Source organism: Pieris brassicae, chromosome 13 (genome assembly GCF_905147105.1).
Source record: "Pieris brassicae chromosome 13, ilPieBrab1.1, whole genome shotgun sequence".
Taxonomy (NCBI): Eukaryota; Metazoa; Arthropoda; class Insecta; order Lepidoptera; family Pieridae; genus Pieris; species Pieris brassicae.
In genome coordinates, this window is record NC_059677.1 from 5,845,221 (window position 1) to 5,871,701 (window position 26,481).

At 37.7% G+C, this 26,481-nt stretch overlaps 2 protein-coding genes across 5 annotated transcripts in view; one reads left to right on the forward strand and one right to left on the reverse strand.

Annotated features, from left to right (window-relative positions):
* Positions 1–15: 15 nt before the first annotated feature.
* LOC123717676 (exocyst complex component 2) lies at positions 16–11,253 on the forward strand. 2 transcript variants are annotated; one of them, XM_045673806.1, is made up of 18 exons: positions 16–192; positions 270–384; positions 661–813; positions 944–1,136; positions 1,452–1,563; positions 2,197–2,356; positions 4,007–4,221; positions 5,890–6,005; positions 6,225–6,361; positions 6,580–6,761; positions 6,863–7,039; positions 7,109–7,261; positions 8,031–8,222; positions 8,860–9,020; positions 9,090–9,315; positions 9,556–9,734; positions 10,781–10,840; positions 11,067–11,253. In XM_045673806.1, the coding sequence occupies exons 2-18, from the start codon at positions 276–278 to the stop codon at positions 11,149–11,151; spliced, it is 2,610 nt and encodes an 869-aa protein (XP_045529762.1). In that variant the 5' UTR covers positions 16–192; positions 270–275; the 3' UTR covers positions 11,152–11,253. The 2 variants fall into 2 exon arrangements, with proteins under 2 accessions (XP_045529762.1, XP_045529763.1); XM_045673807.1 differs by having other exon boundaries at positions 24–162.
* A 363-nt stretch (positions 11,254–11,616) lies between these two features.
* Positions 11,617–26,481, reverse strand: part of LOC123717675 (ATP-binding cassette subfamily C member 4-like) — a 28,710-nt gene continuing 13,845 nt past the window's right edge. For 2 of the 3 annotated variants that reach the window (XM_045673803.1, XM_045673805.1), the window contains exons 13-29: positions 25,915–26,071; positions 25,166–25,362; positions 24,593–24,675; positions 23,644–23,767; positions 23,240–23,389; positions 22,011–22,177; positions 20,923–21,102; positions 19,797–19,944; positions 19,353–19,503; positions 18,516–18,743; positions 17,540–17,703; positions 16,757–16,891; positions 16,053–16,208; positions 15,202–15,322; positions 14,437–14,675; positions 12,853–12,993; positions 11,617–11,763 (exon numbers count right to left, since the gene is read on the reverse strand). In XM_045673803.1, coding sequence (XP_045529759.1) covers positions 11,734–11,763; positions 12,853–12,993; positions 14,437–14,675; positions 15,202–15,322; positions 16,053–16,208; positions 16,757–16,891; positions 17,540–17,703; positions 18,516–18,743; positions 19,353–19,503; positions 19,797–19,944; positions 20,923–21,102; positions 22,011–22,177; positions 23,240–23,389; positions 23,644–23,767; positions 24,593–24,675; positions 25,166–25,362; positions 25,915–26,071 — 2,571 coding nt within the window. In that variant the 3' untranslated portion in view covers positions 11,617–11,733. The remainder of the gene's footprint in view (positions 11,764–12,852; positions 12,994–14,436; positions 14,676–15,201; positions 15,323–16,052; positions 16,209–16,756; positions 16,892–17,539; positions 17,704–18,515; positions 18,744–19,352; positions 19,504–19,796; positions 19,945–20,922; positions 21,103–22,010; positions 22,178–23,239; positions 23,390–23,643; positions 23,768–24,592; positions 24,676–25,165; positions 25,363–25,914; positions 26,072–26,481) is intronic. The other variant, XM_045673804.1, reaches the window with a different exon arrangement.

Genomic DNA, 26,481 nt, shown 5'->3' on the forward strand with positions numbered 1-26,481 from the left:
ACGATGACATCAGACATTGACATTTACAATTGAATACATTCTTTATTTGTTGACTAAAGTTTATTATTTAATTTTATAGACATTCTAGCTTCTAAACCTAGTTGTAACGCAAAATCAAATAAATCTACAGTAATATTACATCAATTATTCATTTGCAGCGAGGTAAAAAATAAACTTAGGTCTACTCATTTGGTTAGTCTCACAAAATATATACTAATAAATTTTTTGTTGTGTACTTTTATATTTACTTTTTTATAATATTTTTCTAGTTGACAATGGGTCCGCCACCCGTAGTTACCGGTATATCACCAAAAGAAGGGCCACCTGGTACAAGGGTTACAATCAGAGGCGAATTCTTGGGAACTGGAGCAACAGACCTCATAGGTGACTACGACTAGGCAAACATCTATACCAAATTTTGCGAGATGTTTAATTTTTACTAATATTAAACTTTTCAAGAACAGATTGGGGTCTTGCATTATGGACATAATGATTTATAGTATTTGTGACAAAACAATGAAAATCTGTACAATTTATATATATATATATATATATATATCAGTACAAAGGAAAATGATACTATAGAATCAAGTTACAGTATGTTCTGACTACTTTATTTTAATATATCAAGGTTTTTTAATAGAGAATTATGGTTTAAAGGACTTAAAATATGTGGGTGTGACTGCCTGCTCTCAGCTGAATGGAAGAGTAGAAATAAAATTGTTGCTAGATCTGGCCCTTGTAAAGGTCGTGGGGACATAATTGTTACTACACGGTCAGGTGGAGAGGGCACATCTACTGTGCAATTTAGAGGTATGTAGTTTTGCATCATTTACAGTCATGGTTTAACTATTTTTAGAAAAAAAAAACCATAATTTTATTTATTATCTGCTGTATATTAAATCGATTGTAAAAATAAAAAAAACCTGTATATTAAATTTAGGATACCATGAGTCCATTGGCCCAGTAAAAGAAAGCGCAGTGTGGGTGGAGGAAACAGCCCCACCAGCACTGCCGTGGGGCCGACGACCCATGTCCCCCACTGCTTATACTCCCCCAGATCCCCTTGGGTTATCTACAGAAGGGGATGATTATAAATTTCCTGAAGAAGAACTCAATGAAATGTTTCCTGATGGGTAAGAAATCTATATAAGGGTTTTGGGATGGTCAAACCATTTATGATGACATCATTTAGAATTACATACTGGTTATATTGACCAAATTCAAAGGTCCCAACTGAATTCTTTTGTATTAGATACTTAATAACAACATCATCTACTATGACTATTGGTTTTTACAACCAAATATGAGTAGTCCTTTCAATAGCCACTTATACCTGACACATGTTGATTTTTGGATTGGATAAATGGTACACCCCTCACTTTATAAGCTAATATTAATTGCACATTAAACTTTTTGTTTATAATAATTGTATGATAAAATATATATAGATCTGGTAAGCTAACTGACGAGAACTTCCAACCGGGCTGGTATCTGTTGGAGCACCACAGCAACACGTCATTTGAAGATTTAAAGGCTGGGCTTGTGTTTCTACAGAGGAAGGTAATCCATTCAAATGAAATATCAGTAAAAAAAAATCATTTATTTCATTTATCAGATTTTCTTAAAAGATAATATTGAAAAAAGCTTACAAGTATACTTGTTATAGTTGAAGTGGCACTATTAATCTAGCCATAGACAAAAATATGTAATTATGAATAGGCCTTTGTTTTTTACTATTATCAGGCGCTACCTGCATGATCATTTTAAAAAATAAGACAAGATGTTTCAGACAAAGTGAATATTGCAATCACCTGGAACCTCAGAGATAGAGCAGTGTTGGCCTAGTGGCTTCAACGTGCGACTCTCATCACTGAGGTCGTAGGTTCGATCCCCGGCCGTGCACCAATGGACTTTCTTTCTATGTGCGCATTTAACATTAGCTCGAATGGTGAAGGAAAACATCGTGAGGAAACCGACTTGCCTTAGACCCAAAAAGTCGAGCGTCAGGCACAGAAGGCTGATCACCTACTTGCCTATTAGATTAACAAATGATCATGAAACAGATACAGAAATCTGAGGCGCGAGCCTAAAAAGGTTGTAACGCAATTGATATATATATTAAATAGACTCAAAATACATCTTTCCATATAATATAATATCTGTATTTATACATATGGATATAATATCTCATAGGTAGAAGGCCAGAAGGAGGGTCAGTTGAGTTTTCTAAAAGCCAACACGGGGGCAGTGATGGACCAACTGGACCGACTTGTTCTACTCAAGAACATGTATGAGGATGATGAGAGAAAGAATGGCAGGGAACCTCTGCCGAGTCTACAGGCTGCTATTGAGGGTATAAATAACCATGAATAACTCTTCTCTTCCTTGGCATCTGTATGTGCATTTGACCTTCCTTCAAATTGTGTTGCTTTTATTTTATCTTTACCTAATTGTTAAAAAATAACGTTAAAATGAGCATAATCTTTTTTTATATTTTTTCCTGCTCACTATCTAGAATGTATGACTTGATTGCCTTATCATTGAATATTGTATTTGACCAAATAATTGGAATTTATGTCCACTATCTAATCTACAATAGTTCATGGAATTTTGAGTAGAAATCTCAATTTATTAGTATTAAAATGTAGTAAAAAGTATTAAGAATATTCATAGTACAAAATCACCTGCATCATGAGCACACCCCACAATACACCTTCACGTGCATACCCCCACTTTTACACCATCACACAACACAGCCGAATTAGGTATTACTTAGTTAAATGTATTTGATAATTTGTATTGCTTTTTCCCTTTCATAAATGTTTGAACCTTTTTTGTAAATACAGTGTAAACTCTATATAACGACACTGATGCGACTGTGCTTTTTATGGCATTATAATGGCTTGTTTTTAAATGAAGAGAAAAACGTGTATGGATAATCCATGATTCCTACTGATCAGACATGGTCCAAAACAATACACGTGCAGGCAATCCCAATTTGTAAATAAAAGAACGAATTTCTTATAAATCTGTATGCATGATGCCGACAGTCCAGTTTATTACTAGGATAATAAAGGGACAAAAGAACGTACATAGCTGCGCAGTTTTTGCTAATTTTAGCAACAAAATTTTGTCGTTATTGAGAGTGAGTGTAAAGCTATGTAGAGTGTATTGTATGGAGGACCAGCTAAACCAACCAAAGCCAATTGATTACGACGCTTTAGGGAGTTCGTCGTTAAATCGAGGGACGTTACTTCCTAGTGAACTCCTGTTTACACTGTATTTTCATAAACAGTTGACACCCGGTAATCCGGAACCCCGGAAACCCCTGTTATCAAATACTGTCTTTTATTTAGTATTGAATATTTTATTGACAATCTTCACTATCGCACCACCACTATATTGTTTTGATTCTGATTGCTTACTTTGAATTTCAATTAATGAAGTTAATTTTATGATATTTATAAAACGCAAGGTCTCTAATTTCTTGTTAAATCTACTATATTTGTCATACATAATGAATTACTATTTTTACTTCACATATAACACATAGACTCTTGTAATTTATCTGATTACAAGGTAATATTTTGTATAAAGGTCAGGACGACAGATCTTCAGACAGGTCGTAGGCAGTACTCTATAATTCGACAAATGCGATAGTTCAACACGGCCCAGCAAAATATTTAACAGATTAGACGTTACATGAAGTTTACACTGTATTATGTATTCCATCTTTAGCTATACATATTTTTAGCATAATTGTTTGTTAGGTGTAGGATTTTGAAATACATAAATAAAAGGCCCTTTTATAGAAACAGTGAAAACTCCTTGCTATGTTATTGATTTGAGTTCAGATAAATCGTAAAAGGCGAATAAAAATAAAGCAATGCTGTTTTTATTATCTGCGCCAGTATTTTCCAATAGCGATAGCGATCCTGACTTTGGATAGCTATGGTTATAAATTTGTGTGTTAAACATTGCACTTAGATTAAATTTATTTCAGAATCAATATCGCTGGCCGACTCCCTCTTCTCCGAAATACTATCTCGAAAAGAGAACGCGGACAAGACGAGGGAAGCCCTTTCAATGCTGACGCGGCATAAATTTCTTTTCCAACTGCCCGCGTCTATAGATAAGAATATAAAGAAAAAGGAATACGACCTTGTAGTCAACGACTACACCAGAGTCAAGAATCTCTTTGGAAATACAGACGTCAAGGTATGTTTATTACGTGTGTTTTATAATCTGTGCATGTTGTTTTAATCATATAGGCAACTAAATACACTCATGAACGTCAAAAGAAAAGTTGTCAAATTGATTCTGATTGTTCATTTTCGCGTACGCTCTTCCGAAAACTATATCCTTGAAATCACAGCTCATAACTCTTCTTTAACTCTTCCTCCCTGCAGTGAGGCCATGGAATTCAGTTCCCGTCCCTATTTGCTTAGCTCCTTCACTATCTTCCATTAAGTCTCTACCGTACAAACATTACCTATCCACATAGTATCCCGTATATACTAACTTTCGTAATAACTCCTGTGAGACTTTCACTTTTTCTTTATGATTTAGTTTTGCACTTCTTGCTTACCTTATTTTTTTTCACTGTGGTTGCCTGTAAGAGTCTACTTCTCATTTAATTATGTCAATTGTAATGTTTGTGCAACGAAGTGTTAATAAATAAACATTTACTACCAGTTCGCAAGTCAAAGGCTTAGAGCGGGCAAGAAGAACTGCCAAGAAACTCTCCGCCGCTCCTTAATCTCCAAGTTTTGAGTCATACAATTTGTATGATCAATCACAAGGATTAGGATCATTAAAATATTCGTCAAAATAATATTTTTTTTTATTAATTAATTTACGATTAACGAGAGTTTTGTTTAAAATCTTAATATTAAAAAATTGAAAAAAACGCATCGGAATACTTGGCGTTGACATATCGAACGACGTTCAGTTTCGCGGTCATTTGGAGGGAAAGGCTAAATTAGCCTCCAAAAAGCTTGGTGTGCTCAGCAAGGCGAGACGGTACTTCACTCCGGGCCACCGCTTGCAACTCTATAAAGCGCAAATACGGCCCCACATGGAATACTGTTCTCACCTCTGGGCGGGGGCTCCCCAGTACCAGCTCCTTCCACTTGACCGTATCCAACGAAGAGCGGTTCGAATCGTCGATGACCAATCCCTCTCCGAGCGGCTCGATCCTTTGGCGTTGCGTAGAGATGTGGGGTCACTCTGCATCTTCTACCGCATTTACCATGGAGAGTGTTCAGAGGAGTTGTTCGGATTAATACCTGCAGCTGAGTTTCAGCATCGGACGTCGAGGCAAAATACAAAATTCCACCCGTATCACCTCGACGTCCGACGTTCCACGACTGAGCGTTTCTCAAGGCAATTTTTGCCGCGCACCACCGCTATGTGGAACCAGCTGCCCACTGAAGTATTTCCGAACCAATTCGACTTAGGGTCCTTCAAGAAAAGAGCGTACAAATTCTTAAAAGGCCGGCAACGCACTCGCGAGCCCTCTGGCATTGAGAGTGTCCATGGGCGGTGGTATCACTTAACATCAGGTGAGCCTCCTGCCCGTTTGCCCCTTATTTTATAAAAAAAAAAAAAAAAAAAAAACGCTCATCTAGAAGCACGCTGGAGTTCCCCCCCCTGCTACGTCGATACGATTTTGATCGCCGTGTCTTGTAACAAAGGGGCCAAAGGAGTGGAACTCCTGGTCCCTTTCCATCTCCCTGAACAGTTTCTTATGGGGTCACTTAAGCGGCGCTCGTATAGACATCTCCTGGGCAAGGGTGCCCACCTAATAGGCCGCATCTCCCCTGACATCGGGTGGTATTGTGGCCCAACGTTGTCTGATTTTGTTATATTGTGTCCTAATTTCAGCTATTTCAAAAAATATTGGATGAAATCGACAAGAAGATAGAGGATTTGAAGGAGAACCTTTACATGAGGATGAAAACGATGCCCTGCAACGTTCAGGAACAGACCAAGTACATCAGGTATACTGTCCAGTGTTTTGCTTACTTTTCACTTCGGAAGAAGAATTTCTGTTATTTTTACTCCATTTGCTTACACGCGATTAAGTTATCTTTCGTCGCTTTCAGTCAAATTGTGCTTAGACTGTGATAAAAAGAGACAGTTAAAATAATTATTGACAATTGTTGTTGAAACTGAAATATATTAAAAATACTATGAATAAACAGAATTTCCTCTTGAAGGCTCCTAATAAGCCTGAACTGGGATGGTGACGCGGCTTGGGAAGCCGTGAGCAGCCGACACCAGTATCTCATGGCACTCATGAATAAGGTCAAGGATTATTTCAAGCAGAAAGAGGAGCAGGAGAACAGCGAAAAGGGTGATTTTAATGTTTTTTTATTATAATTTAATTTTTAATAATTTCAAATAAAAATTTAAAAGAAATAACTTTCGGAATATGTCATTAAAGTAAGAAGAATTTTCTATATATCTAGAAAAATAATAATTTTGAGAAACGTTAAGGAAGGTTGCCAATTTTTAGGATGCCTTAATCAGCAATCCGATAGAGAAGTTAGTAAATATGGTAATGATGGCCAGGTAAACGCAAATCGCGCGATGACAGCGGGGTCTCGTGGGGTGTCAGCCGCGGGTCATGGTGCGCGTGCGCAAGCGCAGCTCTGTCCCGGGAGCTGCACGCCCTGTGGCCTCTGGCCAGAAGGTACTTCGCGGGGGAACTGGCCGGCAGACCCACAGACCCGCAGAGGCACGCCGAGTTGAAGGTACGCGAGGGCCGGATGCATTGTGTCTATATATAATAATAATATTTAACATTTGACAATTTACATAAATTTCGTTACCAAGTGACAGTCGTGTTGTACAGGAGATGATAATAGCCGCAGTGGAGCTGTTCTCTGAGCACATGCGGTATTGCCTCATGGGCGGGAGCGGGGCCGCCGGAGCCTTGCCGCCGGACACCTTGAGGGCCAGACTTCTAGCCAACCTGGCGCACCTCAGAGAGGCGTACGAGTCGCTCTTGAAGCTGGATTTGCCTTCACAGGTATATAAGAGACACATTCCCTGAGATGAATGTCATTATGAACAATTTCCGCTCAAAGTGCACTTGCAGCCCCTCGCCATAGTGGAGAAGGTGATATTCGAGTACCGGGTGCACGGCATGTCGGTGTTCCTGCAGAGGGCTCTGCGGCGAGTGAAAGCCCTGAGCGGCCTCGAGACCTGGAAGGTGCAGGACTTCACCGACTACGGGGCCATCACTGGACTTGTGAGTGTACCATAACGATAACAATGATAGTAATAAATCTATTACAATTAATGAAATTCTGTAATAAGCTTAGTTGTAATAAGGTAAAATGAAATAATTGTAATATTTGTATTCATGTCTATGATAATGAAAGGCTTTTGTTAAATTTTATCTAATTTAACTTTATTTAACCAATTTCTGTAAAGTTGCATATACTTGATTTTTAAAAAAAAAATAAGGTCTTAAAGAAGTTTCACTTCTTACGTGTGTACATTAGTACACGCATACATTTTTATTTTGTATGCATTTGGGTGGCGCCCTGGATGGTTTAGATTTAGACTTTAGCCCGGCAGATGGCGCTGCAGTCAGTGCTTTGCCTAGTTATTTATCTTATATATTCAGTAGATTACCACACATTGCAACTTTGCCACTTGTTTAAAATCAAAATTATCATTTCAAAACTCACATTACATACACTTACTAAAAATCTCAAAGAGCATCTTGTCAACCTGTCCTATGATACAGAAAATATTCTTATTGTGCAAAATTGGTTGAAACATAAATGTGTTATGTCGAAGTCATTAAGTAAAACACTGTTTACATGTCAAAAGGAAGAGCCTGGCTGCCCACGACACAGGGAATCCTAGTGTGGGGGCCGGTGCAATTTACTTTACCTATATATCCTGTATTTTTCTTTCTCATCAGAATAAAGCATTTAAAAGTATTAGTATAAAATGCATTCCTGGTTCCCGTTATGTTGTTTATATAAAATTTGGATAAAACGGTCTAGCCCCACCTCCTGGAATCGTACATCGAAGAAGCCCTGTCGAGCATCAGCAAGTGCGTGCTGCCCTGCGGCCGTCGGGAGACTCCTCTCCTGGCGGAGAACTCGCCACCCCTGCTCACCCTCCACAAGCAAACCGAGCAGATCCTAATGGCCTTCGTGTCAGTGCTGGAGGGACTGGTCTTGGATCATGAGGAGGTATTTTTTGCACAACATTTAAAAAAAAATAAAAGCATGTCTAATTACAAATAGACTCACTGGTCACATAATTATAATATTATAACAATTAAATTCACATAATTAAGTAAATCCCAAAAGTCCGTCTTATCTTAAAAATTATTCAAATTCTCAGATCCTTATAATTATAATGTTATCCTCCTCTCATTAGTGCTTTTTGGAAATTCCATCTCACAGCTTCTTCTGAGGCAATTCATTTAGGATCTCCTCCATAAAGTTATGGAATATCCATACGATTGACTACCTCCCTAAAATCTTTTTTAAACTCTTCTACATAAACATTTCCTATCCTCATCAATCGTGACTTTGGTAATTCTCGTATCTTCTTTTATTTTCGCCATTCATGAATCTGTGAGAATAACTGTTTTTTATAAGACTAGGTTTTGATTCTAGGAAAATCAGTGTATATTTGCGCGCAATTTGTGTCTTTTTAGTACAATTAATTTTCTAATTTTCTTTAAAAAGAAACCCTTGAAGAGATCTATCTGAACCGCTAGCTCGTTACTATATGTTCGCAGAGTGAGTTCACTGTAGCGATATTATGTATTTTTTCTTTGACATAATTGGTTTAGTGCCGTAAGGATATGTATTCTTGTAGGAGTTCGACAACAGCAGCCTGTCGATCCTTCTGGAGCAATCGGTGGAGGACAGCCCCGAGAGCGGTTCCCGTTCCTGGCAGCAGAAGCTGCTCATCGCGAACGCTAACGCCCACTACACGCGGAAGGTCATTTTGGATCGCGTCGCTGATGCCTTTCAGAAGTACGAATAAAGATAAATTGGCTTGAAATAGCAGTCGACTTAGATACTAATTTTTCCTCCCTGCAACAGCTACAGCGTCGGGCCCCCCCTTGCGGGACTCAAGGCGTCCCGCGAGGCCCTGAACTCGCTCGAGACGCGTATCGGAGAGCAGTACATCGAGCAGAAGGGGGATCCCTTGGTGGGCACCATCGAACCCAGTATGTTCGTGGGCCGCCACCAGCCCCTCACCATGCCCACCGACGCCCGCCCCTACGTCTACGAGATCATCAACAACCTCATCGCCGTGCACGCGGAGGTGACCTTTTTTTATTTTATTTTTAGTCTGTTACGAACGACTATTTATTTTTGACGTTTGACATTTAGTGACGTTTCGACAGTTGACAGTTCAATTATCAAAATCAATGACAAAAGAATGTTTATTCATTTTGTTGTGTTTACAATCTAAATTAATTGAGTAATTTTATTTTAAAAAAATATATATTTTTTATATAAAAAAAATGATGCCATGACGTCATATTTCAAAACATGACATCAGGTGGACAGCATCTGCGGGCCTTCCTCGTCCCGCTACGTGCGAGACATCTGCGAGACGGTGTGCGAGGAGGTGTCCCGCTTGGCAGCCACGCCCTTGTCCCGCACAGCTGCCTTCCGCGCCAGGCTGGACTGCGCCCTATTGAGACTGGCCTGCAGCGAACACCTCACTAGAAAGGCTGAGTGAGTGCACGAGTTACAAACACATGTATTGATTTACAACTTATTTAAATAATTAACCATCGCAGTCAGTTGTCATTTGGCATCTGTCAACTTTAGCATAACACAGACTAAACAATATAAAATAAATACAGTGTTATTGATTTTAGTATCTATGCCCGATTAATTTTTGAAATTAATTAACCAATTTCCTACCTTCCAGATTCATATAAGAATATAATTATATAATCTTTAATAACGGTTACGAGATTTTTTTTAGCATTCATAAACTAAATTAATATCTGCAGTCTTTTGTCTCTATCTGTAAAAATGCAATTGGAGTGGAGGAAGCAAAGTCTACTGTTCTTCTGACCTGACTAACCACTGACTGATCAAAGGTCGCTGTGATCGAAAATTGTAGGTACCGGTGGAAAAGTTTGTAGGCTAACGCACAAAAAACTTTTTTAAAAGATTTGTATTCAGCCTCATAATAGGTTTAAGTTTTGGTGATTAATCCTTCATCAGCGTATAATTTCTGTCCAGCGAACGCTCTCTTGAGGTTTGAGAACGGGGAAAACTTAGCTGGGGGCCAAGTCTTCCCAAAAAAACTTGGTATTTATGGGGGCAAGCGGACAGGAGGCTCATCTGTTGTTAAGTGTTACCGCCCATGGACACTTATACTGCCAAAAGGCTCGCACTTGCGGCCTTCTGGCAGTATGGGGTAGGCATGGCAGTAGGCGCTGCCGACCTTTTCAGAATTGGCACGCTCTTTGTAAGCGCAGATCTATTAAAAAAAATTATGTTATATGAGGCAAACGGGCAGGAGGCTCATCTGGTATCAAGTGATATTGCCTATGGACACTCAATGCTAGCGAGTGCGTTGCCGACCTTTAAAGAATTGGTACGCTGTTTGTAAGCGCAGATTGTAGACTTATTGTACATCTTGTAACTGTATAATAATAATAAACATTTTTTTATCTAACTTAACTAAACAGACAATTGAGTTTTTCTTCTTTGTGCAATACAAAAGGGGTTTAAGGAGCTTGTTCTTATGAAAAGTTGTCTTGCAGGAGCTACCTGATCGAGGCTCTGGCTGGACTTCCACCACTCGACAACGAGGAAGATAAAAAGTGAGTTGCTTTTGATTGATTAATCATTGGAGTGTACTCTTTTCTTTAAAAAAGAAATGTCAGGTGTTTAAACAAAATAGCGAAAGTATGATTCTTTTGGTAACACATTAAGACAATACATATTTTTAACTAAATGTTTGTAAAATATTTTATAACGAAGAAATTTCAAAAGTGTATGTTTGTCCATAATCTTAGTGTGGTTAAAAATAATTTCTCTCTATTACAGAAGAATGGATGGTCTAATCCAAGGGTTCAAGAAGAGAATGGAACTGCAATTGGCCTGTCTCAATTGTAATGTCGAGACTATTTGAACTATTTTTACAATTGTTTACCAAAATGTACCTTAATACCAAATAATAAAGATCTAATCACTTTGCAGTTAAGGCAATGAAAGTATGACATCGTTCAGCAAATTTTCTATGGTTTTATTTTTGTGTGGTGTTATGTAGGTGATCAGCCGACTGTGTCACGCGTCCATTGGGTGTAACAAAAACGTATAGGGTTTGACAATGGATAAGATTCCTGACGATAGACGTACGAGAAGAAATAATTACGGCCCCGTTTAAGTACGTAAGCAGCTTTACTGCACTTTCTTCCAGCCCCCCCCCCCCCTCTTGTCATCAAAAGAAAGCAAAGCTCTCAAAAATAATAGTACGTAATCGTTTTACTTTTTTGTAGGAATCCTCGTAAATGCATTTCGTTTTCAAGCATAGACAATGTAACGTGATCACCAAATAAGAAAATAAAAGTTCCCCCCCCCCCACCTTCTTGCTTACGTAATACTTGAATGGCGCTACAATGAGATTCGACCGCAGTACCTTAAGTATTAATAAGAATAATATTTATAAATAAAAATGTATTTAATTTAATAAATAATTCACAAAAAACTCGTTTTATTCCTCCACTGTCCTGTTTTGATAATTCTGAAAACATTTTTAGATTCATTTAAAAACTGTATCGATATCCAAACGAAATTAAAGAAGAGCCGTGTTGGCCTTGCGGCTTCAGCGTTCGACTCTTATCCACAAGGCCATAGGTTCGAACCCCGCCTGTGCACCAATGGATTGCTCATTAACATTCGTTGGAACGGTGAAGGAAAGCACCTTGAGGAAACCGGCTTGACTTAGACCCGAAAAGTCCACGATGTATGGCGCAAGAGGCTGATCACCTACTTGCCTATTACATTTTAAAATAATCATGAAACATACAGAAAGTTAACAATATTCAACACGTAACTCCAAGTTTCTAGATTTGATTCTCGACGAAACAATTTTTAAAAGGCTAATTTAACCTAGATCTAAAAAAACTATCAATTATACGTAGTAAGTAGCTAGCTAAGAAATTTAAGTCTTATGGCCTAACTGAACTCAAAATCGCGCTTACAAGGTTGCTAAACAAACCTGAAACCTGGTTAAGTGGGATCTGGATAAATGAGAAACCTCTATTATTGAGAGTTGCAACGAAGTCCCGGTTCTTTTTCATTAAATTACCTCAGTTAATGGGACCTTTTTGAACCTGGTTAAATAAGACTTGAATTCTAAAACTTTTTCGATGTTTACCTCTACAATTGAGACTCTGTAGCTCAATTACCTGTATAAGTGAGACAAAGGTTTCAGGTGTCAACACGTTTTGACGTGTTTGTTTACATACATTTCTCGTCGTCTTTCGCGCATGCTTTGATTGTCAGTACTACATATCTCATGTTTTGCTAGCAACTAGCAATCAAATACAAACAAACATAACCGATTACTTTAAGTCATAAACTTCGTATTTTTTTTCGACGTCATTAAATTCATAACATCAAAAATACGCATTTTTATTAACATGTCCACCTCTAAAAATGGAATAACGGCACATTTCGACCTCTGTAGGTAAATGAGACAACTATAAATTTAAACCGGTTTAATTGGAAAACTGGAATATTGAAAACCCTCAATAATTGGTACATATGTCTTGGTCCCTTGAGATCCCAATTAACCAGGTTTCACTGTAATATTATTGAGCGAGGGTACCTCAGCAGCCTGCCTGTGCAGGAGTTGTGTCATGGCCGGTCCGGTTTCAGCCACCATTTTTCTGAAATAGCCTTTTCTATTCTGTAAGAGGATGTGGGGGTGATCGAATTCCATGACACGACCGGCGTCCAGGACTAGAATCTGTTAATCATATTTTGTAAAATTCATTTCTAATTTTACAAGCCTTATTGAATGAATTAGAATAAGGGTGATCTAAATTAACATATACTTCTTCTTCTGGTTTAAAAAGCTGATAGGCGATGCCGGTCTACTGCCGTATATTCTGTAACCACGACTCCTTTCTACCAGTTTTACATATATGTACTACTCGCTTCCAATAAGGGCTGCCAACGAGATGGAAAGGGTTGAAAATATTTGATGGCGGCGGCAAAAAGTAAAATAGGGTGGCAAAATTGGAGGACATTATCTTATGAGTGGTAATAAGATGTGGTAAAATAAAGCCTTATTATTATAATAAAAAGGAATCCAGTTGATATAGTCGTCATCGTCGTTATGTTTAGTCGTCAATTGGCTTGAAGTAAGAAGTCCCAAGCTAGAAGAGTCATCACGCCTAGAAAACATATCCTCCAGCATCCGCGAGGATTTAACTAAACTTATTTTAACTAAATGGTTCAATCCAGGCCGCATGTGGTCCACCAAGCATTTTTTTTAAATTACATTTATTTTATCGAATTTCTCCTATCAATATATAATTATAATTAAGTACAATAAAATGGTAGCACACGCTAAACCAAAATATTGATTGGCGAGACGATGACGACACAATATAACAAATATAAGTGCGGCTGCCGAAAAAAAATATTAATTGGCCAATTGACTGAAAAGGACTAATCGATTAAATTTTAGTATATTTGAGTATGTTGTAGTTTGGCCAATTAGTAATAAACAGAAAGACCTGTATCTTCGACATATGCCTCCAAATACCTTTTATTTTCCATCTCGTTCTAGAGCAACTTTTTTTTAAATTAAAATACAATTTACTGGATTTGAACTTTCATTTAACATTATTCAGGACACGAAATTAGCAATCGTTTTTACAATCGTAGAGAAAAGCATTACTCATACTCCTTTATCTCCCGCGGCGTGACTGCTTCGTGGTGGAGAATTCAGAGTGACTAATATTACAAAGAACAGAGATTTGATTGTTTTGTTTGCATTAAATTGGCTCCAAAACCCGATTGAAATTTCACCATTAGAATCCTATTCGAAAAACTTTAGGCTGCGGAACTATTGACAATAGAACAAAGTGTTTCACAGTTTATGTCTATTACATACTTAATTAAATAATTATGTGTGAAGAAAAACACTTTTTGAACGGATTAAAGCTATGTATTATTTTTAAAGAACACCTTAACACCTCTCGTCTTCAGTCACCGTGACCACGCACACTGAAAAGTACGCGAAACGTCGGAAAAAATGTAGAGTTACGTAAATAACTATAAGTTTTAAAAATAATACATAGCTTTAATCCGTTCAAAAAGTGATTTTCTTAATGTGTAAAAGCTATTTAAACAACAGACAATACTATAAATATGTGTGGACAAGCATTACATATAATCCTACCTTATCGGAGTCGACGACAGTGTTGAGCCGATGTGCCACAGTGATCACGGTGCAGGCCTTGAAGTGGTCCCGTATAGCCGATTGGATCAGGGCGTCTGTCTGAGCGTCGACGTTCGCCGTGGCCTCGTCGAGTAACAAAATTTTGTCGTCGTTGACGATAGCCCGGGCGAGGCACACGAGCTGACGTTCACCAACGCTGAAGTTGGCTCCACAATCCGATACTTGCTTGTTTAACGCTTCTGTAGGTTTTGATTCGCGATCAAAAACATTAAAATCATTTATTCACATAAGTAAAATCTTTTGAATCTATTGATGATTCCGGCTGCATATATATACAACTTTTCGACCTTAGCCACTGGGGCCTTCGGGTCGACCAGTCAGTGGTAAGACTAGATCTAGATCGTCCCTTTAATTTGGACGAACAGTACATTTCCTTCCTCCATAAGTCGATAAAAGATGAAATCAAGGGCGATGAACGAAGGGCGAGATGAATTTGCGAAAATGTCAAATTTTGTCTTAAAGATTCATGTTCATGATTCACATTCACCTTCAACTACTACAGCCTGCTCCACATGACGTAAGTAGGCCACGTGGGCAAGTAGATCAGCCTCCTGTGTCACACACGCCGTCCGATTTTGTGGCTCTAAAGCAAGCCGGTTTCCTCACTATGATTTCTTCACCGTTCGAGCGGATGTTAAATGCCCACAAAGAAAGAAAGTCCATTGGAAGGAATTTTACATAATAAAAGAATATTCTTATTCGTACCAAGGTCCCCTTCGTCAGACAGGAGTTCTACATTATACAGCGCCGCGAGCAATACTTGAGCTGGGTACTCATCGAACGGATCCAGATTCCTTCGCAAAGTCCCGCTGAATAATACCGGCTCCTGGGACGGTTAGATTTTTGATAGATGAATTAATTGTGAAAATGTAAAAAACCAGTGCGTTTGATTGTGAAGGCGTTTGATATATTTATTTAGGTTATCGACCATCAAAGGGTAAATAATGTCTGCAACACACTTCTCTGCATCCTCTACTGCATTTATCATGGACACTCTCCATTCAGAGTTGTTCAGACAAATACCTACAACTGAGCGTTTTTAAAGCTATCTAAAGCCTATCGGGATATTTCCGAACCGATTCGACTTACAGTCCTTTAAAAAAAGAGCGTAGCGGTTCTTAAAAGGCCGTCAACGCACTTTTTTTTATCTTACAGGAGGTAGACGGGCAGGAGGCTCACTTAATGTAAAGTGATACCGCCGCCCATGGACACTCGCACTGCCAGAAAGCTCGCAAAGGCACTGCCGGCCTTTTAAGAATTGGTACGCTCTTTTATTGAAGGACCCTAGGTCGAATTGGTTCGAAAATACTTCAGTGGGCACCTGGCAGCCACATAGTGTTGATGTGCAGCAAAAAATGTTTTCAGAAACGCTCAGTTGCGGAACGATCGACATAGAGGTGATACGGATGGTATTTTGTATTCTGCATTGACGTCCAAGCCTTTTGGCAATGCGAGTGTTCAAGCAGCGCTATCACTGAATATCAGATGAGCCTCCTGCCCGTTTGCCCCCTGTTATATATAAAAAAAATACTCCATATTAAACAGTGTAACAGTACCTGAGGAATAATCGATATTTTCTGCCTCAAGGAGTCCAGTTTGATAGTGGTGATGTCCACGCCATCGATAGCAATAATGCCTTCGATATACGCCAAGCGGAACAGTGCTTGGATGATGGACGATTTACCTGCACCAGTTCTTCCTACTATTCCTATCTGTGGCGTAAAGTTTCCATACAAACAATTGCGATAAGAAGTCAAAGCAACAAGATAAAAGTTTTCTGATCAAGGATATATACAACTTCCCCACTGCCCCTGGAGCCTTCAAGTCAGTCAGAGTAGAGACTGGTCGAGGATTCTTCCTTTAGGGGGTCTACCCCTGCTCTAGCAGCACCTTCCTTCATAAATGCCCAAGACAAAACTTAAACTGACATAACATGTGTCTTCTAGTTTCTGTTTATATGTTTATGTACATAAAACTCATAAATTTAGAGTAAACGCTTTAACGTTAAAAGCGCTTAGTTAAGTTAAAGCTTTATACGCTTTTTAATATAAAATTCTAATTCATACAACGACTGCTTTGTATATATGTCGCAGCCAAATAGCTTAATTAGGGGCTTTATAAATGCGATTTTTTGAAACCTAAGTAATCAAAATGACAACATTGGCGTTTTATTAAACACTTATTTTTGACACATTTACAAGAGATGAAGTCAGATACTTTTAGATGTAGCATTACTTTATTTGAACAATATTAGGATTACCTTTTCCCGAGGCTTAATATTGAACTGCAAGTTTTGTAGCACGTAACTCCCTTCCGGACTGTACTTCAGACTGAGGTTGTCGAAGGCAATCGCTCCTTCCGTTGGCCAACCTTCGGGTGGATCCTCATTGGAAGGCTAAACACATTCGTACAAATATCATCATAAATACGTTAAATCATAACTAAAAGGACGCTTTTTGTGTAAAGGTCACGTTAGTTAAACTCAACTCCGTCCAAAATCTCAGGCGGGATTATAATAACATCTCCACAAGTAGCCTAAAACAGAGATACATATCATGATGCCTCTAAACAGGAAAGATTTGTTTGCTATTTGATTTTTTAGCTTCCAAAACTTAACGGATTTGAAAAGTTCTTGCAGCATTAGACCTATATCCCAGATGAATAGGATATTTTCAAGTTAGCGTTATTTGTGAAAATATAAAAGACCAATAACAATTCCTTCAACTCTACAGAAGACATTGGAGAAAAGTGTTGTCAGTACATTAGTAACATACTTTGGTTGAACTGTAGTCAGTTCTATAAAAGACATCACCAACAAAAATGTCCGCCATATCTAATATCCTTCTTTGCATTAAAAAGTCTATTTACCGAGAAAAGCTTTAGACTGGCTTTAGGTGGAAAAGTGCACAGCACACCAAAGATATCAATTTTTTAAAGATTTCTTAAACGTCTTCTCGTCATTGACTCTCCCGCAATCCAGGATGACGAGAGAGTTTTCTGCTCTAGGTACCCCCTATATAGTGGATTGTCCAATATTGTTTACCCCCATAACTGTAGATTCCTTGGGTAATGCCGTGTACTCCAACACGCGTTCTACGCTCGTCATTTGGTTCTCCATTTCCGCGGACTGGCGCATCCCCCATTGGAAGATGCCGGTCAGAGATATGGATTGAGTTATTATCAGACCTACGATACTACCATCTATATCTGAAAATTTTAACCTGAATTTAGTCTAAAATATTTCTGTTTGATCATTGTTTACATTGTAACATTGTTAACAGTACGGATCTAGTAGCCTAAGTGTTCAAACTTCAGGTCTTGCGTTCGAATCACAGTGCTTTTATAGATTTTTTGTCTAAACTTACTCCTACGGCGAAGACAAACAACGTAAAGCCGACATGTTATAAAAATCTAAGACATTTGTCAGGCACAGCTGACCTGCATGTCTGCATGGTTTCAGAAACAGCTGCAATTTGCGCCCAAGATGGAAGAATGGTCTAATAATAGCAGGTCTTGGCTGGAGTAGTGCCACAGCTCTGTGGTAGACTACAGGCTTTGATGGATGAATTTATGTAGCAAACGTTATTATAATATTGAAGTGAGATTTCTTTATTGGCGTTGGAAAAATATTTACCGTCACATTTTTCGGTTACGCAAAACATTTTTTCGTTACGCGCCATCTTTTAATAACAATGATAGTAATAAATCTATTACAATTAATGAATTGTATTATTTGTATTCAAGTCTATGATAATAAAAGCCTTTTGTTAAACTTTATCTTATTTAATCAATTTCTGTAAAATTGCAAATAGTAGATCATTTTTAAAAAAATAAAAAAGTTTAAGAAAAATAAGGTCATAAAGAAGTTTCACTTCTTACGTGTGTATATTAGTACACGCACACATTTTTTTATGAATTAAAACATTTTATATAGCATTGTTATTAATTACTGACGAATTCTATTATATTAAAAAGTATTATATATATGTAATAAAATAGACAAAAGCCGAAAAAGGTACCACTTTTCATCAAACAGCTGAAGGTGACACAAATGATAAACAGCAAACAAATGATGTCCAGAAAATAGCCAAACGCGCGGCTGCAAGTAATGAAGAGGTACCAGGCGGAGCTATGTAGGTCCTGGTGTCTGTCGAACTCCTTAGAGAGGAGCAATTCAGCTCCGAATGACCTGATGGTAGGCAATCCGTGAATCGTCGCGTTCACGTGACTGAAGACCGGACTTCGTGCTGGAAAGTATTTTTAATATTATACAAAAACTTAATGATATAACGTAAGAGTTAATGATGAAAGGAAATTTGACTATTAAATTGGAGTAAAGTAAAAAAGTAAATATATATTGCGCAGTTAGAAATCAATAGTTTTAATGTTTAGTTATTTATTGTATTTATGGACAACAAATAGATTGATGGTAGCAGGTGTCCAGTCCAATAAACTTTTAAATCACTAAAGCACAACTTTGCATTGTTCTTATACTGTAGTTGTAATGATACAAAAACGAAGTGTAAAGGTTTTCATGAGAATCTTATATTTTTTTGTTATTAACAAACGCTAGTTTTAAATTGTAAAAATAGACGATAATTTATACGTCATTTTATTTGTTGAATATCTACTGTTGTCTTTAATGGTCGACGTACGAGGATAGCTTTTGAATTGTTGACACATAGGCTACCGTCACTGAGATAACACTGTTACCGTATCTCCCACTGTAGCTGCATCTTAGTCGTTGTTACTATCTTGCCAGTCAGTGGTTTAACTGGCCAAACCCTTTAGGTCGGTGGAAGAACAGCACTTTTCTTCACAAAAGTAAATATTAGTGTGTATAAAATAAAACATACTTATTCCTTCCAGCCGCTTGATAGCACCAGTAGTTCGAATATATATCAATCGAAAAATGTAAAATATAATCAAAGCGGTTGCAATGGGTATCAGAAGCGTCACTTCAGTAACCAAAATAACGAATATCACACCAATTAAGTTCAACATAATCTGGAATCATTATACACATGACAGCATCTACAGGTTTTTAGGTGTATTAAAAATATGTTATCATCATCAGTATTTGTGAACATATACCTTGGCAGGCACAGGTCCACAGCTAACCAATAAAATGACGTGATGTTTTGAAACTAGGCTGAAGATTACATGATACGTTTCCAAACGAAACAGTTTGCAGTAAACCTCGTGAACGAGGCAATCACGATGTCATCACGATCGATCACGAAACAAATACGTATTTGATGAGTCTGTTGCTTAGAGTACTTTTAATAAAGTGAATTTACTTGGAAACAATCGAGCATCGCCTGAGGCAGAAGCTCGTCGACTGACCCCATGTCTTTGCTGAATCTATTCAAAATCCGGCCCGAAGGATTCGCGTGAAAGAAACTCATTGGTGACAGAGAAATGCACTCGAACATTTGATCGTGGAGACTGAAATATAATTAAATAGCAGTTTACCTCTGTATACTGCGTTTTTATGAGTCGAATTTCGTATACCCCGTATTTTGAAGCAGGTATTAACAACAATGACTGTGAGTTGTTTGGTTGATGTTTTTTTGTTTTTGATTTTATTACATAACACGTGAATGACACACGGAAGATATATGAAGAACTCGGAATCTAAAATATCAGCGACGCTACAATCTTTGTGTGTTTCAGGATCATTTATGTTTTACTCCTTTTACAGAGAAAGTCAATTGGTGCACTGCCGGGGATCGAACTTATGTGTTTATGGATGAGAGTCGTACACAACCAACACTGCTCTGACAGTGTCATTACTATTTATTTGTAAACAAACTCTAAGTGCAAATAACAGTTTTCAACATTATTGACTTCTACAGAGACATAATTTCTTTATTTTAAAATTTTATTTCAAAAGTCACTTTTGTAAATCAGATCAAATACATTAATAATTTAACATAAAATAAAAAACAAAATGAATCAATGGCACTATAAATATTTTAGCTCCGGGCCTCAGAAGTAGAGGCAAGAAGGTGATCAGCATTCTACGCCTGACACACGCCGTCGCTTTTTTTGGGTCCAAGGCAATCCGGTTTCCTCACGATGTTTTCCTTCACCGTTCGAGCTAATGTTAAATACACACATACAAAGAAAGTCCATTGGTGCACAGCTGAGGATCGACCTAAGGGGAGACAATCGCATGCTGAAGCCACTTGGCAACACTGCTCGCAATAATTACCAATAATTTAACATCGAATAAATAAATAATTGAAAGGATTTTTAATTTTTTGTTTCACGAGGAAGAAAAATTTACTTTTTGTTAGGCTTGCAACTTTAACTTATCATTAGAATTTTTTACAATATTTTAGAAATAAATATAACATATGTTAAGCAATTTTTGAGTTTATAAATATATCACTATTAAGAACATTTGTCTGAAATACATACCTTATAGATGACCTCATACAAAGCGTAAAGAATAAGAAAGCTCTAATTAGGGCCACAGCTACTGTTGCAATAGTAATAACTCCGAATATGATGACGAAATCCTTTCTCATCAGCCCATACTGGGACCACAACAAGTTATCCATTGTGGCGTCACCTGTCAAGTGATCTTCTGCATTGCTCCTGCAATGCAGAAGTTATATTTAAAAATGGGTGCGGTATGGCGATCCAGACTTTAATGTAAAACCTGCCGAGTGTTGCCCGTTCTTCTTAGAACAAGGTCTGGAAGTATTGCGAACGGATGGATAAGTCTTGCTCTTTTACGAATTTTTGTAAACGTTTTTGGCATTCATAAGCATGCGCTAAGACTTATCTAATGTGAGAGAGAGAACTACATTGAATTAGCTTCTGAATATTTCAGGGTACCAATCATGCGCTGATAAAGAGATATTTGGTGGTTGCTATGGTGTTCTAGCGGCTCAGAGTTGCAGCACATGATTATAGGCAACAGAATAATTCATTTGATTAATTAGACCTGATGTTAAACGATGTAACGAAATAAAACCAATTTATACGTAACTGCCGGCCTTTTAATAATTGGTACGCTCTTTTCTTGAAGGACCCTAAGTCAAATTGCAAAAATTGCCTTGAAAAAGGCTGAGTCGTGGAACGGCAGACGTCGAGGGGATGATACGGTAGAAGATGCAGAGACCTCACATCTCTACGCAACGCCAAAGGATCAAGTCGCTCGGAGAGGGATTGGTCCTCAACAATTCAAACCGTTCTTGGTTAAATAGGGTCAAATGTGGAAGGAGTGGGGAGCTCCCGCCCAGAGGTGAGAACAGTATTCCATGTGGGGCCGAATTTGCGCTTTATAGAGTTGCTAGCGGTGCCCCGTAGTGAAGTACCGTCTCGCCTTGCTGAGCATACCAAGTTTTTTGGAGGCTAATTTAGCCTAAAATGATATTCATGTTTATTGGTTTAGCAGTCATGATGAGGAGCTCATAAATTTATTAAGAAAACAGATACAAAAATCTCAAGCCGAGTTTTATAGGTACGGTTTTCAGAGCTTTCAGTGCTTCACGACTTACCATTTACTAATCCAGTAATCACTAGCACTCGCGAAGAATTGTGCTAAAAGGAACATCAGAGTCACTAAGAAGAAGTAAGGGCAGGCAGCATCTGCCAAGAAATATGCCTTATATATTGAGCCATGCACTCGTCCTATCGTCTGAACTTCCACTTCTGGCTTCTGATCCTAAAACTCAGGGAAGTTGCTTAACATTGTCATTGTCAACTCGTTAAAACAGCGCTGAGTATAACTCCTGAATGGCAATGTTTTTGTACTAAATCATATATAATAATAATTTTGTTATAAGTTCTAAAACAATGTTTACGCATACAGTTTACAAGAAAATATGACTTCACAAATGTTACACACATACACGTAAATAATATGAGAACATAAGCAAGCTAGTAAGGGAAAAAGTTAAACAAGCAGCTACATAACAATAACTAAAAAAGGAATAATAATAACGAAAACTAAAAACTTAATAAATATACCCATTCGCGTGATAAATAAGTTACGGTAAGTTGGAAGATTGTTGTAAAATATATCAATATTATATTGTCTTTTGTTAACATAGCTTTTACACATTAATAAAACACTTTTTAAACGGATTGAAGCTATGTATTATTATTATAAACCGCAAGACAAACAATCCGCGAAAATAGAGGACTTCGATACTTTTGACATTCAACACCTTTTGTCTTCAGTCACCGTGACCACGCACGCTGTAAAACACGCGAAACTTTATTTTAAATTTAAAATAATGTAAATAATTATAAGTTTATAATAATAATATATAGCTTCAATCCGTCTATATAAATGTTAGTAATCAAGTTGTAAGAGCGAGTTATGTGCCAGCCCTGCACCTAACAATATACAATTTCTGCTGACGAAGGAGGCCATTGGCGTCGCTTCGATATCGCACTTAGTTTAAAGAATTGCATTCTAATAAGCATTGCAATTAATATTAGTATATTAATTTGTAATTTATAATAAATAAGTTCGTAATAAATTATGTTTTTTTAGGGTGAAATATAATTAGCGAGACAGCAGATAATAATAATAAACAAAATATTTTCATCGTAAAATTGTACGAGGTGCGTAGCGTTCTTGTAAATATCTCATGATGTTCTGGAAGGGACGAGAAGAACTCGCTTTAAGTTTAATTGGATAACCCACTTTGCACCGTTTGAAAAAATACGTGGTTTGTACCCCTTAGGGCTTAGGGTGTCCGCGTAGATTGAGACTTACGGCAGACTCGAACATGAGCGACCAGTATGACCAATGTGATCTCTTAGCGCTCAAGAAACTGCCCGTGCTCTGAACGGACGACATCAAATCCTCTTCCTTCACTTCGCGGACTTTCTCCTGCATCAGCTGGATTATCTCTAGTTCTTGATCCTGGAATACAGATTGGCCTGACATCGCGAACACTCTCATCACAATGATTTTCATTCATTCAACATTGACAAAGTACTTTCCTAAGCGACATAATTCCTTCGGACATATATTTTTTATACATGAACCTTCATAAGTGTATCAAAACTGCACACAAAAATCAGTATTGAAATTTTCTGAGAAGTTACTGCCTTATTAACGAATAAAGCAGTGTCATCGTAATTTTATCCTAAATAATTCAGATTTTAAATACTAACATTGAGGTCGTCAAATTCACCCTCCGCAAGAATACTTCCGCCATCCATTATTACAATGCGATTCGCTTGTTTTATGAACTGCAGTTGATGAGTTACCAATACTACTGTTTTGTTTGAAAGGTATCTACAATCGTATGGATTATAAAATGCATGGTTTTTAATCTATTAACATAGGTACTTATTTATTTTTATTTATTTAAAGTTCGTTACATTAAAAACAAATAACATAAATTATTTAGGATTCAACGGGCGTCCTTCGCTTTATATTTAGAGCGCATAAACACATCAACAAAAATAAAGTTACAAGTAACACTGAAATAGAATTAACAAACTTAATCTAAAATCTTTTAAAAAAAACATAATATACTCTAAAATCTAGAAGCTATTCTCACGCTTCATGAATGCAATACAGAATAATCAGAAGTACATATATTACAAGTTACGATTGATGAAGATAGGAAATGTTTATGTAGAAGTGTTTAAAAAAGATTTAAAGGAGGTAGTCAATCGTACGGATATTCCATAACTTTATGGAGGAGATCCTAAATGAATTGCCTCAGAAGAAGCTGAGAGATGGAATTTCCAAAAAGCACTAATGAGAGGAGCATAACATTATAATTATAAGGATCTGAGAATTTGAATCATTTTTAAGTTAAGAGGGAGTTTTGTGATGGAAAAGAATTGAGTATAGAAGTTGGTGACGATCACGATGATGCGTCACGTCACGCTTATTATAATCGTCTTCGAAAAAGGTTGTTATCAGTTTAACCTGTTTGTGTTAGTGTTGGAATAATTGAGTATGAAGATCTATGTAATTATAAAAAGTTTTCGGAAACTAAAAGTCTTGACACTGATGAAGTAAAAAAAACTGTTTTTCTGGTAATTTATCTGTCATCAGCCCTTTTTGACTTAACACGGAAATAATAATTCAACACACATTCACATTTACCTTTTTATACAACTTTCAAATATGTGTCTCGCAACCTGCGTATCCACGGCTGATAGGGGGTCATCCAATAAATAAATATCGGCCTATAAGGATAATCAAAAGAATACAGATTATATCTCCTAACTTCAAACAGATTGTGTGGCAAAGATTTTTTATATTGCTTGACGATTGTTCTAGTAAAGAAGTTCCAAACGTTTTTAAGCAAAAACACATTTATCTGCCCATCCTAAAACGTCTTACACTTAGTGCGAACTAAGACTTCCGTATCTCATATATAATATATTTTTGACAGACGGGCGTTTTAACGCATAGTCTCGACTCCAAATCTTCAGCTAAGATAAATTTTGAACTTGGTACAGATACCGGCAAACATCTTGAACAAATGTCTTCGCCTGCGCAGAAGCGACTTTCAGGTATCAGTGGGAGGGGGGAGGCAACTGATTGGTAAATCAGTTGACGTTTGTGTCTCGCGCTGTGTACGATGCGAAAACTTTCCACCAATCCCTTGTTTAAAATTCAAGAAGTTTGCCGGTATCTATAGTATGAGTTTTCGGATTTAAATAAAAACCTTACCTCTTTATATATTGCCCGGGCCAAATTTATCCTAGCCCTTTGACCTCCACTTAACGAGACCCCGCGCTCCCCAACAATAGTTTTGTCCCCGTGCGGGAATAATGAAATATCCCTCTCCAGGGCGCAAACCTTGCATATCTCCATATACCGGGTTTTTATGAATGGCTGCCCGAATAAGATATTTTGGCGAACGGAGCCTGAAAATCGTGAAACATTTTGTTTGTTTTATTTGAACTAATTATTGTTTCTATTGGATGGCAGAACTACCTTCTTGTCAGCACTCCTTGAGCAGGCAAGTAAAGGAATGCATTCGCCTTTTCGTATTGTTTTTTTTTTAAATGTAACATGGAGTAAACGAGCAGAGAATCGTCTGATGTTATGTACCGCCGCCCATTGACCCATTACATAGCCAGTTGGCTCGCAAGTGCATTACCAGCCTTTTAAGAATTGGTATGCTCTTTTCTTAAAGTACACTAAGACGAATTGATTCGGAATTAAATTCAGAAGTTCAGTGGGCAGCTGGTTCCATATCCGCGACAAAAACTGCCTTAAAAACGCCCGATCGTTGTGGAACGACGGACATCGAGGTGATACGGTTGGAATTTGTATCTGCCTCGACGTCCGATGATGAAACAGCTGCAAGTTATCTTATACACGTTGACTACATCTCTGCCTCTCTCTCTATCAGAAATCAAACAAAAAGCGTTTTGTTATACATTATGTATCTTCTGCTACTTTTATATACATACCGACAAAAAGCCAGGGATCCTGACAGGCGTAACTAACAGTTCCCGATATAGTCATGGAGCCACTGCAGCAGGGCAGCTCGTTCAGCATCATATGTAATAAGGTGGACTTACCAGAGCCCACAGCACCTATCACTATGTTCAAAGTTCGAGAATAAATCTAAAAACAGGTTTAACAACATTTAAAAAATCCTTTCAAAACCAAGCTACATGTGACAAGATTTTTTTCTGTATCTGATTAGCAGCTGGGAGCAGTGCTGGCCTGGTGGCTTCAGCGTGCGACTCTCATCCAGAGGTCGAAGGTTCGATACCTGGCTGTGCACCAATGGACATTCTGTTTAGGTGCGCATTCAACTTTCGCTGGAAATGTGAAGGAAAACATCGTGACGAAACCGGCTTGCGTTAGACTCAAAAAATAGGTGCCGTGTATCAGGCGCAGAAGGCTTATCACCTACTTGCTTATTAGATTGACAAATGATCATGAAACAGATACCTAAAAAGGTGGTAGCGCCACTGACTTTTATGAAGGCAAATTATAAGCAAGACAGGTGCGGTTAATTGTACAACAAA

Excerpts from the sequence above, each read along its gene's own strand:
- LOC123717676 (XM_045673806.1), top strand. The coding sequence starts at position 276 with ATGGGTCCGCCACCCGTAGTTACCGGTATATCACCAAAAGAAGGGCCA. Across the intron at positions 6,762-6,862 it reads AGAGGCACGCCGAGTTGAAG|GAGATGATAATAGCCGCAGT; the intron begins GTACGCGAGGGC and ends CGTGTTGTACAG. Across the intron at positions 7,040-7,108 it reads AGCTGGATTTGCCTTCACAG|CCCCTCGCCATAGTGGAGAA; the intron begins GTATATAAGAGA and ends GTGCACTTGCAG.